The sequence below is a fragment of the Myotis lucifugus genome, unplaced genomic scaffold (genome assembly GCF_000147115.1).
Source record: "Myotis lucifugus unplaced genomic scaffold, Myoluc2.0 scaffold_366, whole genome shotgun sequence".
Lineage (NCBI taxonomy): Eukaryota > Metazoa > Chordata > Mammalia > Chiroptera > Vespertilionidae > Myotis > Myotis lucifugus.
Genome location: NW_005871414.1, coordinates 378,379 through 397,625, shown reverse-complemented (window position 1 = coordinate 397,625; position 19,247 = coordinate 378,379). Strand labels below are relative to the sequence as shown.

General features: G+C 38.9%; 1 protein-coding gene across 1 annotated transcript in view; it reads right to left on the bottom strand.

The window, feature by feature from the left end:
• CUNH3orf67 (chromosome unknown C3orf67 homolog) overlaps positions 1-19,247 on the bottom strand; it is a 219,539-nt gene that overhangs the window by 64,400 nt on the left and 135,892 nt on the right. Inside the window, exons 12-13 of the mRNA XM_014466898.2 lie at positions 18,469-18,788; positions 6,833-7,198 (exon numbers count right to left, since the gene is read on the bottom strand). Coding sequence (XP_014322384.1) covers positions 6,833-7,198; positions 18,469-18,788 — 686 coding nt within the window. The remainder of the gene's footprint in view (positions 1-6,832; positions 7,199-18,468; positions 18,789-19,247) is intronic.

Here is a 19,247-nt window from a genome sequence, read left to right as displayed (position 1 = left end):
CTAACCTAAGCCACATCCTCTGAGACAGCCGGGCAGGCACCACTGACCCTCTCTGCAGGCCGGGTCCCCCTCCTCCTTCCCCTGTCCCTGCACAGCTCCCATAGCTCCCCACTGGCTGAGTTAGGCACAACAGGTTTGCAGCCACAGGGGCGATTTAGCAGCTAATGAAAAATGCGAGAACGAACAAATGAAGCAGCTACTGCAGTGGGGAAAAGACGTTCATCAAATTCGTTGTCTCTGAGAAACTGAGGCAGCCAGCACAGGCCCCTGCACAGGATGAGGCTTCTGCTTCTAAAGAAACGTCCTGTGGTTAGAGGTGAGGGGGTGCTGCCTTTCCCATCTCAGAGCTCTAGGAGGAGTCTGTGCTCCCACTCCTGGTATTCTTAACACCCAGAGACCCCTTCCCAGTCCAGGCAGGAATGTTCCATGCTGACCGCCTCCAGAAAGCAGAGAACAAAGAGGCACTTCTTGACTTCAAGCCTCTAAACCAGTGGTTCTCAACCTTGGCTGCACATTAGAATCACCTGGGAATCTTTTTAAAATCCTGATTTCTGGGCCTCATCCTCTGGAAATTCTATTTCTTTGTTATGGGGTAGAGCCACAACATTAGTAACAAAGAAACAGAATTTCCGGAGGATGAGGCCCAGAAATCAGGATTTTGAAAAGATTCCCAGGTGATCCTAATGTGCAGCCAAGGTTGAGAACCACTGATCTAAACAGACTTGACCACTGTGGGCAAAGACCTGCAGCTGAGAGGGGGCAGGTTCTGGGTGTCGAGGTCCAGAGCGTGGAAGACCTCCTGGGGGAGCAGTGGATCTGGAAGCCTGTGTGCTGGGTCAGAGACACGCCTGCCTCCCACCCTCCCCTGCCCTGCACATAGACGTGCCTGGACTGGGGTGAGGAGGAGAAGGAGAACTAGAGGGAAGGAACACTGAGTGTTTGTTGACGGCCATGTAAAAAGGACTGTGACCCTCCCCTCCCACTGAGTCACTCCCTAAGGCAGCAGGAGACGGAGGGTCTGAGAGCAGCTACACAGCTTTGTGGCTGTGACCAAGGCACCAAGATGGTGTCCATGCAACGGGGCTGAGGAGGTGTCAGAGGACCTCACCCCAGAAAACCCAATAGCTCTTTGTGTGAGAGAGAGAAGGTGGCAGGAAGGGAGGGAGAGAGCAAATTGGACTCAAGAGGCCTCAAGGCCCAGATGAGGAGAATATACCAGGGATCAGCATGAACTTGAGCTCTGAGGTGAGGGTCAAGGGCAGCTGGATGGGGGCCAGCCCAGACAGAAGACTGAGGTCCAGATGTTCTTGACCCTGCTCGGTTCTTTGGCACCTCTGTCTGACATGGAAGTACAACTCCAGAGAAGGGGGTGGGGAACCTAAGTTAAATAATATTTTGTTTTTGTTTTTTCACTTGGCAGAATGGGGGCTGAAGTTGAAGTTAGGTTTGGTTACTAAACAATAAAGAAAGCAACATTTCTTGCACACCCGACTGTGTGGTCAGAGTTTGCTGCTGCCTATAAACCGAGAAAAAGTTGTAAAATGAAGTACTAATCTCTAGGGTTTAGGTCAGACCGAGGAGTAGTGCCACTCAGCCAGAAGCTGGTTCATGGCTGGCCAGTGCAGTGATGGTGGCAGGAGCTTCTCCCACCTCCGTGGCAGCACTAAGAATGTCCAACTAACAGTTTAGGCCCGACCCTTGGGGGCCTAAGCCTTTAGTCGGACATCCCCCGAGGGCTCCCTGGCTGCCAGAAGGATGTCTGACTGCAAGATTAAGCCTGATCCCCCGGGGAGTGGGCCTAAGTCAACAGGTGGATATCCCCCAAGGGGTCCTGGACTGCAAATGGGCGCAGGCCAGGCTGAGGGACGCACCCTTCCCCCCCACCCCTCCCCCCGAGTGCACAAATTTTGTGCACCGGGCCTCTAGTCCTATATAATAAAAGGCTAATATGCAAATTGACCCTAAGAGCAGAAAGATTGGGAATGACTGGTCACTATGATACACAATGACCACCAGGGGGCAGACGCTCAATGCAGGAGCTGCCCCCTGGTGGTCAGTGCGCTCCCACAGGGGGAGCTCTGCTCAGCCACAAGCCAGGCTGACGGCTGCCAGTATAGCGGTGGTGGTGGGAGCCTCTCCCGCCTCCTCAGCAGCGCTAAGGATGTCCGACTGCAGCTTAGGCCTGCTCCCCGCTGGCAAGTGGACATCCCCCAAGGGCTCCTGGGCTGCCAGAGGGATGTCTGATTGCCAGCTTAGGCCCGATCCCCCGGGGAGTGGGCCTAAGCCAGCAGGTGGACATCCTCTGAGGGGTCCCAGACTGTGAGAGGGCACAGGCCAGGCTGAGGGACCCCTCCGAGTGCACAAATTTTTGTGCACTGGACCTATAGTGTATGTATGTGTGTGTGTGTGTGTGTATATATATATATATATATGCCTAAGTGACCATTAGACCAGCAGCTATGACGTGCACTGACCACCAGGGGGAAGATGCTCAACACACAGGCATGGAAACATGGAACAGACTGATGAATCTCAGAGGGGAGGGGGAAGGGGGGAGTGCTGAGATTAACCAAAGGTCTTATATGCATACTAGAGGCCCGGCACATGGATTTGTGCACTGGTGGGGTCCCTCGGCCTGGCCTGTGGGGATGGGGCCATAATAGGCAGTCTGACATCCCTCAAGGGGTCCCAGATTGCGAGAGGGCGCAGGCCAGGCTGAGGGGCCCCACCGGTGCACAAATCTGTGCACCGGGCCTCTAATAGATCAATAAAAGAGAACTGAGAGGTCAGAAGTAACTCTGGCATGTATAGTCAACTGATTTTCAAAAAGGGTGACAACTCAATAGAAAAAAAAAGTCTTCCAACCAATGGTGCTGGCACAACTGGATACCCACATGCAAAACAATGTAGTGGAACTTTCAAAATAATTAACTAATAAAAATTAACTCAAAATGGATCATAGGTGCCGAAACTGGTTTGGCTCAGTGGATAGAGCGTCGGCCTGCGGACTGAAGGGTCCCAGGTTCGATTCCGGTCAAGGGCATGTACCTGGGTTGCGGGCACATCCCCAGTGGGAGATGTGCAGGAGGCGGCTGGTCGATGTTTCTCTCTCATCGATGTTTCTATCTCTCTATCTCTCTCCCTTCCTCTCTGTAAAAAATCAATAAAATATATTTAAAAAAATGGATCATAGGACTAAATTTAAGAACTAAAATGATATAACTCTTAGAAAATAACAGGAGAAAATGTTCATGACTTTGGATTAGGCAAGGATTTCTTACATATAATACCAAAAGCACAAACAACCGAAGGGAAAAAACAGATAAACTGGACTTCATCAAAATTAAAAACTGTTGTGCTTCAAAGGACAACATCAAGAAATGAAAAGACAACTTACAGAGTGGAAAATATTTGTTTATCATATAACTGACAAGGAACTTGTATCCAAACTCTTACAAGTGAATGATAAAAGGACAATCAAGTTTAAAAATAGGTAAAGGATTTGAATCGGCATTTCTCCAAAGGAGATATATAAATGGCTAATAGGCACATGAAAGATGCTCAACATCTTTAGCCATTAGGAAAATGCAAGCCACAACCACAATGATACCACACCACAGGAAGGCTTAAATAAAAAGACAGACAGTGAGAAGTATTGTCCAGGATATGGAGAAATTGGACCCCCCCCCCCCCCCCGCCCTCCATTGTTGATGGGAATATAACATGGCACAGCCATTTTGGAAAACAGTTTGGCAGTTTCTCAAAAGTTAAATGTAAAGTTCCTTATGGACCAGCAATTTTACCCTTAGGTATATACCAAGAGTACTAAACCATATGTCTACACAAGAACTTGCACATGAATGTTCATAGCAGCATTATTCCTAATAGTTCCAAAGTGGAAACAACCAATGTCTACCAACTAATAAATGAATAAGCCAATACGGCATATCCATATAATGCATTATTATTCAGGCATAAAAAGGAAAACCTGCCACCACATGGATGAACTTGAAAAACTTAAGTGAAAGAAGTCAGACACAAAGCCCAAGAAATGTCCAGAATAGGCAAATTCATAGATACAAAAAGTAGACTGGCAGTTTCCAGGAGTTTAGGGGGACTGTTGATAAGTATGAAGTTTCTTTTAGGGTGATGACATGATTTAAAATTAGATAGTGGTGACGGTGGCACAACTTTGTGAATATACTAAGAAAAGGCTAAATTCTATATTGTGAGAATTCAATCTTAGTAAAGCAGTCAATAAAAACCTTTGGGTTTCTGGGATGTGGGGAAAATCCCTCTGTGGAGCTAGTACACACGACACTCTTTAGAGGACATTGTTTCCACAGATTCTTACTTGCAAACATCAAGTGGAGAGAATGTTGCTCATTAGAACCCTTCACTATGACCTCGAGTTTCCTTTTAAATGGTGTCTCTGGAAGAGCATCCACTTTCACTGTAAACTCACCCTGAAATGGGGCAGACCGCCTAGGCCAGTGATGGCGAACCTATGACACGCATGTCAGAGGTGACACGTGAACTCATTTTTTTGGTTGATTTTTCTTTGTTAAATGGCATTTAAATATATAAAATAAATATAAAAAATATAAGTCTTTGTTTTACTATGGTTGCAAATATCAAAAAATTTCTATATGAGACATGGCACCAGAGTTAAGTTAGGGTTTTTCAAAATGCTGACACGCCGAGCTCAAAAGGTTCGCTATCACTGGCCTAGGCCTTCAATAATTCTATATCCTATTAAACTGAAATGATCACATTCACAAATTGAGCCATAGATTGTAGTGATTATGTGGGTTGTTAGAGATCAAATTTTATTAGTCTGAATGTTGACACTGAGGTCAAAGCTCTCTGCACAAATGGGAAGCAATCCCTTTGTGCCTCTATGCCCTCATCAGAGACAAAGCTCCTCTCCCTCTTATTCTCTGAAGCCACTGCTGTCAGGGTTCGTGGCTGTAAAATGGACCAGCACAAACTCAGAAGGCTCCTGAGCAGAGCAGACACGGGTCAGGCTTGTGCTGTGAAGTCTGCAGTATGTGGCTGTAAGAAGGGTCTCCTGAAATAATGTAAATGGCTTCTGGAAACTGTCTTATCCTAAAAGCTTCTTAAATGAAGAGAATGGGAGGGCAAGTCCCTGCTCTCTCTCCAAACTTCAGCCTCTTTGCTCCTTCCCTTGTCCCTGGTATTATCAGAAAGCACTATTTTTCAGGCAGTGGACTGTCCAGGTACTTAAAGCCCATTTGTGCAGAAGTCCCCAAGCTGATCGTGATGCTCTGATTTTATCTCTACAGGAAGATTTAAAAAATGGAAATAAGCAATCTTTTGAATATATAGGATGACATATAATCTAATTCCATTAGATTCTACCTAATGGAAGGTGGAGGCAAAGAAATTAGGGAGAAAATGGAGTGGAATGCTTCTCCAAGACTTGCTCTGGTTCTGTTTTTGGCAGCCCATCATTGGAGAATAAATGTCTAAGGTTAGTTTATTGGCTGCATTCCAATCATTAGCACAGCCAAAAAAAAAAAATGACAGAGAGAACAAGAACATTTGTTTTAGAAATATTTTCAAAAATAAAACATGCAAAAATATTATTGACTACTTTCATTTGAAATCACCATAAAACAAATCCATTTTTATTAGGTTAAGTGATTTACTATTTTTTTTACATGCACACATACAAACATGCACATAAGTATGAGAAATAAAAAGGGGGAAATTCATTTGTTTTAATTTTGGATGTTTCTTAAAGAGAGACCATTGCTTTTATGACTTAGCACATGTGTATGCAGAATAGTATGGTGGCCATAGCCAGTAGTTCTAGACACAGAAAATTTAGGTTCAAGTTGTGACTCTCAAAACAACTGCTGTCCTTGAAAAAACTGTGTAACTGTTCCAAACTGCAGCTTCCTCATCTGTAAAAAGGGGATGATAACAGTCTCTACCTCTCAGGGTCATCGTGAGGATTAAATGGAATACTTCATGGAAAAGGCTTGGTTCAATGACTCCCACGTGGTAAATGTTTAAAAAATATCAGCTATTTCTATTTTGTTGCTGATGATGTATATGTGTCTTACCTGTGCTAGGTAATAATTATCCACTATAAGTTGCTTAGAATATAATTGGACCAAAGCTTTACATTGTAACACACTTGGAATACTTAGGACATGACAAATAGAAACACTCTTTAATGTTTAGAAAATGGAATACAAGTGTCATCTGTCCTGCATAGTCTCCGGTTTCTAAGTGCAGCTACGGGGGAACTGAAGGAAGAAAAGGACAACACAGGAAGAAAAAAAATCAATCTGATGGACATGAAGATAGCCACCAAACTAGCCTAGGGATTTACTCAATGACATTGCTTTACTGTTAACCTTCACTCATACCATTTATTATTTGGGGAACTGCTGCAAAGTGAATAGAATAATGATGTTTTTATGGCTCCTAATGTAGATTGTTATTGAAAATCTGTCAACTTTACTGGCAAGCCTTTGGCTCAAAAATAAGATCTTCATTTATAATTTGCAAGCAGTGATGACTAAAATAATGAGAAGTAACTGGGAAATAAAAAAAATAACTATTATGATAATTATCTTTCTCATTAAAAACATGAGGCATTCTATTATCGTTGGGATGTGCAATACCCTTTAACAGCTGCTGTTACTGAGCTAAAACACATCTGAATAGGAAAGCAACTACATTACTGATCACCCAAATGATGAAAAATAGATACTGCTGAGAATGTGTGCAAAGTGGAACGGAACAGAACACAGCAGGATGGACGCCCGCATATGTAAACCAGGGTGGACCCACTTATTGCTACTCCAGGAGACGGTCTCAGCTTCTCCTCTGAGATTTCCTTCAGGGAGGCTTTGTTGACTGAAGCTGGCACTTGGTCCTTTGCTTTGATAATGGGATCTGGAGCATTCTGAAAGAGTTCACTGCTTCTTCCAGGGGGAGAAAGGCATGGTACAGGCACCAAACTCGGTTGAAAGTTGTTTCTATCTATCTGCTGCACCAATAAATTCTGGCTTTCTGATGCTTCTGCTTCTGTGTAGGCACTTTTTAGATATTCTTTACTTGTCCACCTTGCAGCCTTCCCCATCATGCTCTCCAATGTTAACTGAGTTAACCCTGAAGGACTAGTTGTTGGACGAGGAGAATCCTGGACACTGTAGTTACCCTATACAGGGGGAATAAAGCGAAAATCATTGTGAGCTGAAACGTGGTGAATAAGTTACTGAGTACAATTTCTTAATAAGTTAGTATATTCTATGAATAAACCAAAATATATACATATATTTTATTTTATTCTGCAATAAAAAGTATGAGTTCCCAGACAAGAAAAAGCTAAAGGAGTTCATCACCACCAAACCACTATTGCAGGAAATATCAAAGGTTCCTCTTTGAGAAGAAGAAAAAAAATGAATAGAATGTCAATAACTATATATCAACAATTATTTTAGATGTAAGTTGATTAAAGATCCAATCAAAAGACATAGGGTGGTTGAATGAATAACAAAACAAGACCCTTGCATATGCTGATTATAAGAGACTCACTTCAGATAAAAAAAACACACAGAGATTGGAAGTAAAAGAGATGGAAAAAGATATTTCATAAAAATGGGAATGGGGGGAAAAAGAAAGCTGGGGTAGCAATACTTTTACCAGACAAAACAGACATTAAAACAAAGGCTATAACAAGAGACAAAGAAGGACCCAGCAACTCTACTTCTGGGTATTTATTTGAATAAACCCAAAACACTAATTCAAGAAGACACATGCATCCATATGTTCACTGCAGCATTATTTACAATAGCCAAGATGTGAAAGCAATGTAAATGCCCATCAATAGATGAATGGAAAAGCAAGAAGTGGTGCATACATACAATGGAATATTACTCAGCCACAAGGAAGAATGAAATCTTGCCATCTGCAACAATATGGATGGACCTAGAAGATATTATGCTAAGGGAATTAAGTCAGACAGAGAAAGACAAATACCATATGATTTCACTTACATGTGGAATCTAAAAAGCAACACAAACAAACAAACAAACAAAACGAAAACAAACTCATAGATACGGAGAACATTTTGATGGTTGCCAAATGGGAGACTGGTTGGAGCAATGCGTGAAAAAAGGGAAAAGATTAAGAAATACACATTGATAGTTGCAAAATAGTCATGGGGATGTAAAGTACGGCATAGGAATATAATCAATAGTATTGTAATTACTATGTATGGTGTCAGATAGGTACTAGATTTATCAGAGTGATCACTTTGTAAAGTTATAGAAATGGCCATACACCTGAAACTAATATAATACTGTATATCAAATGTAATTGAAAAAAATAAAATAAATAAAAATTAGGTCTTTCTGGAAAAAAAAAGTAACTAAAAACAGCAATGTAAAGAGATACAAATCATTGGCTAAGATGCCCTGCTATGTCTACCTCTGATCTGGGTAAGGCACATTTTTTTTTAACCACTGAGTAACAAGAGAACATTTAAAAAAATAGTCACTCAAATATATTAATTCATTCCAAAGAATGTCTAAAGAAGAGAGGATTCATAGGAAGTTATCTACAATATCTAAGAATTTTATATTTGATTTCCAGATAAACTAGATTTCTCCATGGGAAGAGAAAGAACTAGAACTTATGGTATTTAGCATATTTAAGCAGGAAAAGGCTACTCTAAAAACAAGTGGGCCTAGCGAAGTATTTTTGCCTCATATTATTGTAGGACAGATTTATTGTTCAAAAGCAGTAGATAATAGAACATGTTTGGTGAAACAGTTTTCATACATGAAAATTTCAATTACAAAAAGTGTTTTCTCTCTACAAAATATAAACCTCATTAGTATAATTATTGGGAAAATTGAAAGTGAAAGCTAGGATTTTACAAGTATATAGTTCTGGGATTACCCCTAGAAAAGCAAAAATTTTAATTTCTAAAATTTTAGAAAGGAGGGATTAAACATAGAATCAATGTCCATAAGGTAAATAATGGAAACAAGAAATATAGTACTATTTTTGTTGGTAGATTTTTTTTACTAAAAAGTAAATTTAAAGAAGAAACTAATGTAATCATTGCTGATACTTGCCATGGTAGATTTGTCCAATTTGTATTATATATTTAAATATATAATAAATAAATGGATGTTAAAATGATAAAGTTAGAACAAAAAATATCAGTAAAACAGAGTACATTTTAAAGATATTACTTGATGTCTGAGAATGTGTATCTTCTTCAGTAACAGTCACAAAGAATCAAATACCCAGTAATTTCCAATGTTTGGCATTTGTAAACAAAATATTTGAGTGACTGATTAAATTGTTCAGTTACTTCCTGAATGTTTGACCACCATACACGCTCAACACACAGGTCACTATCTAAGGCAGTGATGGCGAACCTATGACAGGCGTGTCAGAGGTGACACGCGAACTCATTTTTTTGGTTGATTTTTCTTTGTTAAATGGCATTTAAATATAGAAAATAAATATCAAAAATATAAGTCTTTGTTTTACTATGGTTGCAAATATCAAAAAATTTCTATATGTGACACGGCACCAGAGTTAAGTTAGGGTTTTTCAAAATGCTGACACGCCGAGCTCAAAAGGTTCGCCATCACTGATCTAAGGTGACATTTCCCTTTTGGTAGAAGTGAAGTATGTATATGTAAAGAAAGATGAGAGAGCCTGCTCAAGTTGGGCACGGGACAGGAGAGGAATTTATCAAACCTTTCAATTGGAAGTGATCTACTTATCTGTGTACCTATTTATCATTGTTCTGCCTCTCTTTCTTTCTTCCTCATCATGGGCTAAGGCACTGGTTCTCAACCTTCTGGCCCTTTAAATACAGTTTCTCATGTTGTGACCCCCAACCATAAAATTATTTTCATTGCTACTTCATAACTGTAATGTTGCTACTGTTATGAATCATAATGTAAAAATCTGATATGCAGGATGGTCTTAGGCGACCCCTGTGAAAGGGTCGTTCGACCGCCAAAGGGGTTGCGACCCACAGGTTGAGAACCGCTGGGCTAAGGTATTGCTCCAGGCACTGCAGACACTGGGAATATAATGGTAGACCGTAACTTAATTCTGGCCATCAAAGGACTTTTTCCTGAAGGCAACCAAGAGTCATAGAGTGATCTGAGGCAGAGGAGCACCACAGTGGCACAAAATAGAAGGCATGGGTATGAGTTTGTGTGAATACTTTTTGTGGGATGTCTAGAATGCTCTATGGAGATAGTAGAAAGGGAGACCAATTAGGAGATGATTAAATTGGTATAACCAGAAACAATGAGGTGGCTGTTAAGGAATGGTGGTGACAATGGGGAGGCTGGCTGACTTGAGGGTTCTGTAGAAGGCAGAGTGTTATTCTTTGTGACTCTGGAAAGCTTACATGGAGTCTGAGATCCCTAATCCTGCCATGTTATAATTCTTTCTTGTAGGAAGTAGGTGAGATTAGCAGACAACCGGGCTTTTAAGAAAGGTACACTCAGTTCTTAGAACCTCTCCTAAGAAACAGCTTGCCTCTCTAGAGTAAGAAATGAAGATTGTGGCATGTCTACGGATCTTTTATGAATATTTCTTCTTGGTACTCATTCTGGGCCTACATTTTCCTTCCCTATGCTGGCTTGATCTTCTGATACATATATTTCTTCATAAATGATAAACAAATTTTCTGGAGTCCCCGATAAGGTAAAGAAAAGATGGTGGGTGGGTGTCACTCCATGGGCTTTTTCGCTTAAGAAGGGGAGACTATTTCTGCACTTACAACAGTCCTGCAGGCGGTGGGCAACCCTGGGCTGTCACTGGGTAAGCTGTCCTTTACCATCACTCTGCAAACTCTGAGGATATTCACAGGGTTGAAGAACCCTGCCTTCAGGCAACAACAACAACAACAACAACAACAAAACCCCACAAAAAACAGAGAGTGCCAGACACCTAAACAATGCCTGTTGCCCCAAATTACTAGGGAATCGAGTGGTGACTCTTACAATTTCTGTTCATATAGGTAAAAAAGAATAAAAGTTACTCTTGTTTGGAGAAGGTAAACAAAGAATATCAACATCCCTGAGACTTAGTTCTGAGAAAGTATGGGTGGAACTCAGGTTTTTTTTTTTTTTTAACTCAGTCTGCCTACTATATAGTGCTCTGTCTCTTCCAACTTTTAAAAATTTCAATTTCCTTTAATTATTGCAAAAAATTGGCAGTGAAATTTCTGTGACCAAAAGACCCTCTACTTATTCATCTCCATCATATTAAAAAAATTAAAAGCATATACTATGGATTTAAAACATACTGGACCTAAAAATAGGCTGGTAAGTGAGGAAGGTATAATGATGACTCTTTGGGCTCAAATCTTTGGGTCACCCTGGGATTCCATTGTGTATACGACATAGGCAGAAATTAAGAGCTTTTGCAATAAATATTAGTTCAATAAATATTTATTTAGACTCCTGCTATGTGTAAGGCATTTTCTAAGTACTATGTAAGAGACACAGGTTCGAAGAACATGGACACTGTCCTCAAGAGAAATAAAGTCTATAGAGAGATAGATACCTACAAAGGTATTGATTTCATAAGGAAGAAGTAGAAAATGCAATTTTAAAAGCTTCAGATGTACTATGATGAGAATTTAGAGGAATGCATAAAAAACCAGATGTTTGCTACATCATTTAAAAAACACTTAAAAAATCAATCCATTTGTTGGGAAGCCTATTTCTTCCACCTGTGGTAGGTCAGAGTACAGCCTCTCTTCCTTTCAGTAGTTGACTCAGTTGTAAAATACTTCTTTTCGTTTGGCACGAGCAGTGATTATATATAGACATATTCATGAGCATGTATATGGACATTCATCTCACATTTTGCCTAATGTGATGGGCCAAGAAGTGGAGATGTGCCAGGAACTGGACAGATTTAGCTGTGTTCCCTGGTGAGCAGTATCTTGGTTGTATTGCATTTCCACAGTAATATGCTGTTTTAAATATATGGAAAAGACAAATAACTGGAGAATCTGGACAGGATACAAAAGGCTAACTTACTTTAGCTGCCTCAGAACCACTAAATCTGGTTTATCCCAGATTCTGAAAGGAGAATTAGGATAAATGAGAAAGGCAAGATGATATATGAGACTGATATTTTGATTTACGTTGGGTCAGCCTCTTTTTTAGAGAGGAAATAAACAGAGAATAAAAAATAGTGCAGTATTTACTAGAAGCAGTGCACTGGTAAACCCTATTCCTTTCTTTAGTAATGCTTTTGCCGCCTTACTAAAGTAGATGATATAGGTATAGATGATGTTTATTGATCTCACATATGTAACTCATTTGGGCTCAACCATGCTTTTGGATTAATTTTTTCTATATAACATACATTTGTTATATGCAAAAGAAGTAAGCTTCCTATGATCTGATTGAAAAACAACCATTTTTTTCCCTTTGGTTTATGATTTAGCTACTGAAACCTGTACAGCAATTGCATATAATTTGTCAGAGTAGTAAAGGAATTGTCAAGCCATTTTCACATTCCAATCATCTGTTCATCTGTTTTTCAAAGAACAAATACAAAATGCTTTTGATTTAACTTGATATATTTTTTTAAAGTCCCAAATCTCTTGAACTGTTTGTCTTCTGGGCTAAGAAGCATTTGCTTGTTAAATATTCAATCCCGCCCCAGTCCCAGGGACATCAATGGAGTTTGCCTGATTAACTGTAGCACAGCATATGCAGGCTGAGGAGAGAATGATTTCCCCAAGGAGCCAGCACTTCCTCTGTTGAACTACTTTCTTAAAAGGACATGCAGATGGGCATTTGGATAAGTTCTGGATGCACAAAACCAATTGCTCTTGCTGAGCTGCAATTTCAAAAAGATAATTTTAATGACTCTTGAGGGCCATCTACTTGGAGCAGATGGGACCCAGGCTCTTTGTATCACAACTTTAATGTTGAATGAGTCAGGATGGAACCCTCTTTTAGCCTTTGTAAAAGTGAATGATTCTATTTATTTATATTTCAATTGATGTTTTAATTCAGTCCACAATGACTAATGTCTCATATAATGTTCTTGAAAGTTCTGTAAAAATACATCCACAATATTCCAAACACACTTCGATAGCAGCTTTGAATGTGTAATTGAGGTCGAGTCTGCAGGGGTTTTCACTTTTGTCCAATATTTTTGTGACTAAATGTGTGAACTGACAGCACCTTTTAATTGGACTAGCAGACAATAGAGATGATATAGGTATATATTTCCAATGTCAATCAAAGAACACAGTTATTTGCATAAATATAGCTAAAGATATTAGTTATAACAGAACAAAAAAACTTTTGATAATAGCAAGATTAACCATTCAAATGTATCTTAAATGTCCTTACTAAAAATCATCCCCAAGAAGTAGTTCTACTTCAACCTCTTGATTTTATAGGAACTATAAAATTAATACAGTTTCGTTTGGGTAGCAAAGATAATTGATAGTGGTGTCTTATAATGCATTTTACTTGTTTATAAACAAAATAAAAGGTAAATGTGGCTTTCTAACAAGCAACTAACCTGCAGCATGCTTGATATTAAAAGGGGTTGAGCAAATTATTCTTATAAACTTCTTTACCTGTAGCCAATGATGCTTCACACACAAATCATAGCAGAAACTATAGGGACTAGATGGGATCGGCAAACATCATCATGTGAATATTTGGGAAAAATGATGAGACTTCCTCAATTGCTCAAGACAAAACATCTTTTTCTCTAAGCTAGATTTCATGCTCTTTTAACTATAACACTTTAAAGACTTTATCTGCAAATTCCTATCCACACTAAATATTTATCTGCAATGTTTATCTTTTAGCAGGAGCTGTATAATGTTATTCTCAATGAACAAGAGTTTTATAACCTTCTTTACCTGCCTATAACAATGAAGAGCCAAGTTGCAGGAACCAAGGGGCCCGTGACTTTTCCAGAGGAGAACAAAGCTTCACAGAATAATAATAAAGATGTATATGTGACCAGCCTAAAAAACTACTCACACAGCATAATATTCAATTTGCATGGTAGGTTTAGATAGTATGTATGCTGTAATTTATAATATACAGAAATAAAAATGTCAGGCAATATATTCAAAATAGGGTCCTTCCATATTTTTCCCAATGCATAAATTGACGGTTAGAAGTCTTTAAAGGCTACGCAGAAATAATAAATGAAACAGTGTACCGTGCCAGCACAGCCAGGTTCGGTGAGCCTGAGAGGGGGCGGTGAAGGATTAAGAAAAGACAGACAAAAGAAGAAAGCTGGGTCTGGGTGGGACGCTGTCCTCTCTGATGGAGAGCTAGCGACAGTGCCATGGACTACAAGCAGAGTCTTTATTTTATAGCCAGTTTCCTCAAGGCAAAGTAAGGGCATGATCAAGATGTTTACAACATTCTCGTGGGTTTCGAACCTACTCAATTACATGCACCTGATCAAGCTTTGTTTACTTGCTGCACCTCCCGCTGCCTATATCACTCTGCCACGTGGGACCACGGGTTCGCACCATAAGGTCAAGCTTACAACTATAGCCTTTGGCTGTAATTGTGCTGGGACTTGCACGTGGCTTTGCCACGAGAGGATTGTGTCCTCTCATTAGTCCCAGGCTTGAACCTGTCCAAACGCTGTAGCCCCTCTCCACAAAACAGCTTAACTACCGAGTGCTAAAAAAATATCTTTAAAGCAACAATACCAGTAAAGCTGAGAGGAAGGACTAAAAGAGTTTCCTCAAAAAATTAAAAATGGAATTGCCGTGACCCAGCAATCTCACTTCTGGGAATATATCCTAAGAAGTCAGAAACACCAATCAAAAAGAATGTATGTACACCTATGTTCATAGCAGAATTACTTACAAACCTAAGATCTGGAAACAGCCTAAGTGCCCATAAGTACATGAGTAAATAAAAAACCCTGTGGTACATTTACAAAATGGAATTCTATGCAGCTATAAAAAAGAAGTATTTCTTACCCTTTGCGACAGCATGGAGGGACCTGGAGATTATTATGCTCAGTGAAATAAGCCAGACAGAGAAAGACAAATATGACATGATATCACTTACTTGTGGAATCTAATGAACAAAATAAACAAAATAGGTCCATGGAGGTATGGAACATATTGACAGACCTCAGAGGGGAAGGGGTGGGGGAGAAGAGACAATATTAACCAAAGAACATATATGCGTAGCCCATGGACACAGACTATAGTGTGATGAAGACCTTGGGGAGGGGAAGGGACTGGGTGAAGGGGGAAAAAGGGGGAGAAAATGGAGGACATCTGTAATACTGTCAACAGTAAAAAGAAAATGGTCCTTTTAATTTGATGTTTGTAGCTTTGTCCTTCAGGCCTCCAAAAGTCAGATGGAGAGAAGATCTGAAAGATTCCTAGCTAATCTGAACACTATAAGTAGTCAGGACACATAATTCATGTCCAAACATGGGTATTTTTTGGCTGAAATGTTTCAATTTGGACTGTTATACAAGACAAGTTACTTGTCCTTGCAAATATCTGCTTCAGTATGTGATACACAACCAGAGGTGGGGGAGGGTGGAGAAATGACAGCATTTCTAAGTAAAAAATTAAATTAGGGGAGCAATAAAATACTACTATAAAGCTAATTCAAGTTGCAAACCAGATGTATATACTTAGAAGGCATATTGAGAATAATGGTAAGATACAAAACAGAGACAATAGCAGGAACATGCTTCTTTCTTTTGGAAGCTGCAATAGTGTGCAAGGCACTCTGTTTTGCTAGCTATCCTGAGATAATTCATTTTACATGGCAGTCTTGATTTTACAACTCTCTACAAAATATATTTCCATACTTTGCTTTTCCAGTAAGATGTACAACTTCAAAATTAATTGAGTATCAGGACTATCCGTATATATGACTGCATAGAGAATAAGACAAGAGCACATACAAAAAATTTATACTTTTGAGGCTCTCACAGTAATGAAGATCCGAAATGTGAATTAATTATTTTAGAAACTTAAATTACAAAGACAATGTATCACTTAAAGCTTATTTTAATTAGCCTTTACTATCAAATGTGCTTTTCCTCTATCATAACATGATTTATTTTTGCCTAATTTATATGCTACCAAATCCATCTACTTTCTCTTTAAAAATACTCAATTGTCTAACAGCAAATAAAGTCTTTTAACTGCAAGTTATAAACAAGTTATAATAAGTGATATAATTATTACTTATTCATTTATTATCATAACATAACATGCTTTTCTTAAGTATAATTATGTTACTCTAAGGATACAACATTCTAAAATAATGCAACTAATAGTAAGGATGCCTAAATCAACTAAACTGATTTTTCTTCAAAGACTGTATGTGAATAAACATTTTAAATTTGGAATCCAACTTCCCATTGACTTAAATAATTAATAAATAGGAGAAGTAATCTTACAGAAAAAGAATTTACAAAAATAAAAAAAGCCTAAAATGAAACATTCTGATAAAGAAGGGATCATTATAAATTCTAGAACTTGTTTAAAATCGTCTGGCATTTTTGTTGTTCATATTTTTTGTATGTTAGTTTTTACTTTGTTATTGCCTCTAACAGCAAACTTCAAAGCTTGCATAATATGGCGAGGCTTCTGCCTCTCTTTCTGGCTGTCCTACTTAACAGGCTCCAGCTAAAAGTAGGCCAGGGCAGGTGTTAGCAATGACATGGCCCCACCACAGACTCGAGCCATCTGCTCCTGGTCAGGGCACAGGGGTACCAGAGAGCTATGCCAGTCAGAGCTTAGGTAATGCACGATCAATTTCTTTTCAATTTTATGTAGTTGGTAATAAGTACATGTGTGCATAATAAATGTTGAAGGATACCAGGAGTACAGTAGCTTATAGCAAAAGAAAGTCATAAAGTAATAACATTAAAATATTCAGAACTAATATTTATTTTCCCATGAAGTTCTATTGCTTCTTCTCAAGGCTTATCCTTATGTGGTGTTACTTAAAGGGCAGTTTCCCCATAAACATATCTCAAAGTTCGCCAGAGAGCTACCCTTTCCTACCTGCCATCATAGTGATTCTTTTGGGTTAGGTAAGAAAGATGGTATGGTGGAAGAAAATGGGTCTATCCGATAATTAATGAAGTGGTATGAATTTATCAGATTAGCAATTAATACTGTAGAAGAATTGACTGCTGCTATGGGGGCAATACTAGATGCTGAAGACAAATGTCCATTTTACAGTTTTATAGCTTAAGGTTATTCAGGGTGAAAGGAACAAAGATGTCCATAGCAACATTTAAAGTGCTGGCATCAAATGTACTATTTTATGCATAAAGGAGTTTGTAGTAGGTTAATGTTTGATATGACTGATAGTTTCATCACACTCAAAAGCAAGGGTATTATTAAAAAATGATCTCCCCATGCACTCTGCTACAGAAACTCATTAAAAGTTGCAAAAAAACATAATTACTGACTGAACAATCTCCATATTCTCAACTGTCTCTGAAGGTAGGAGCTATGGATTTAATCTACACCCCACTATCCAAAGGGGGATTCTTGATCAGTTATAATTATTAAAACAAAATTTATAAGCATACACAAGTTTTTCTAATTATTTCTATAATTTCTGCAAAGAAATGATTTGTATAATTTTACTAAACCATAATTTGACTGTAATCTGCTTTTTAAAAACTATTTTTTTCTAGAAAATATTGTCTATTATTTAAAAATAAAGCTAAAGAAATTTCACAAAAAATTCATTTTATATGGGGAAGAAAGAGTTATAATGTTTACATATTAATGTTTCAGAACTATATTCAGTTTGCTTTTTTAATAAGTTTTAAAAAAACCTTTTTTATGAATTTACTAATTTATAAGATATACTTATATTCTAAATAATTGCAAACAAAAACCTCCTGTAAGGCAAGTCCCAGAACTAATCCATGATTCATAATCTAAACTTTAATTGGCACAACTTTTGAAATTCTGGGACCATATGGAAAATAATGAGTCCTAATAGGTCTAAGGTGATAGGATGGCAGGGGAGTAAGGAAGCCAGAAAACCATCAATTCAGAATGCTTAGCAACTGCAACACCATTTCCCCAGAGATCCAGAACAATGTGTTCTCAATGTTTTACTGGTTTTGCTATCATAAAACTAACCCGCACATTATTTCTCATTCTGTGTGAGACAATGATTAAAATAAAAAGACAAAAACAAACCAAAAACTGGTTTCTATAATTAAAAATGAAATTGGCTGACTGCTAATAAAAAAGGCAGCAATTTAGAGTTACCATAACAACCTGAGGCAACTGTTGACTGACATTGCAATCTGCTGCATTTTTATAAATAGCAGTTGATTTTCCCTCTTTTATTTCAACTAGTTTTAGTGCTTATTGGAGGTAATGGAACAACTGTGCTTTATCAAGATTTCACTCATCAAGCAGTGTACCTCTTCGCTGCTGTCTTCACCATAAAAATCATCCTCCAATTGGGTCACACTGGTATCCTCTGTTAGATCCAGAATAAATGGGCACCCCTCTGGGGACATGTTCTGAGTCTTTCCATGAGGTGCTGATCGTGGTCTTGATGAAAAGGTAAAAACGTCCTTTGGAACAATCCAGGTCTCCTCTGCCTGCTGGTCCTGCTCACTCTCCTTGCTGGTTTCCAGCCACAGGGGTGAGGTGTGGCAGGAGTCATCACCCAGAACAGACTGTCTGCTGGACTCCAAATGGGGAATGTGATCATCATTGCTGGGAAATACCCATTCGTCTGACGTTTGGAAGAGATGACAAAAATTAGAGTAGTGTTCCATGAATGTTATTTTAGGCAAGTAGGTTAACATTTCCTGTTATTGAAACAGATTTATTAAATAACACAAAAGCCAAGGATGGCAATTTACCCGCCATCTTGTAATCAGCCCAACATTTAACCCACAGATCAGTGCCTACAGCTCTGGGCAACTCACATACACTTCCTCACCATCTGAGTTGAAAGACTGGCCAACACATTTATAAGTTTGAAATAATTATCACCTGTCTTGAAGCAAGTTCTTTATAGCACAGCTTCATTAATTTGACATTCCAGAAGGGGGAAATCTTCCAGAATTAAAGGGGCTGACTTACTAATATCTTCTTTTAACTGCAGGACAGGGTGCTTAACAAGCCTCTTTAAACAAGTGTGTGGGCATGGTCTGGATTATAAATCATGAGGAGAGGAAACCATGAAAAA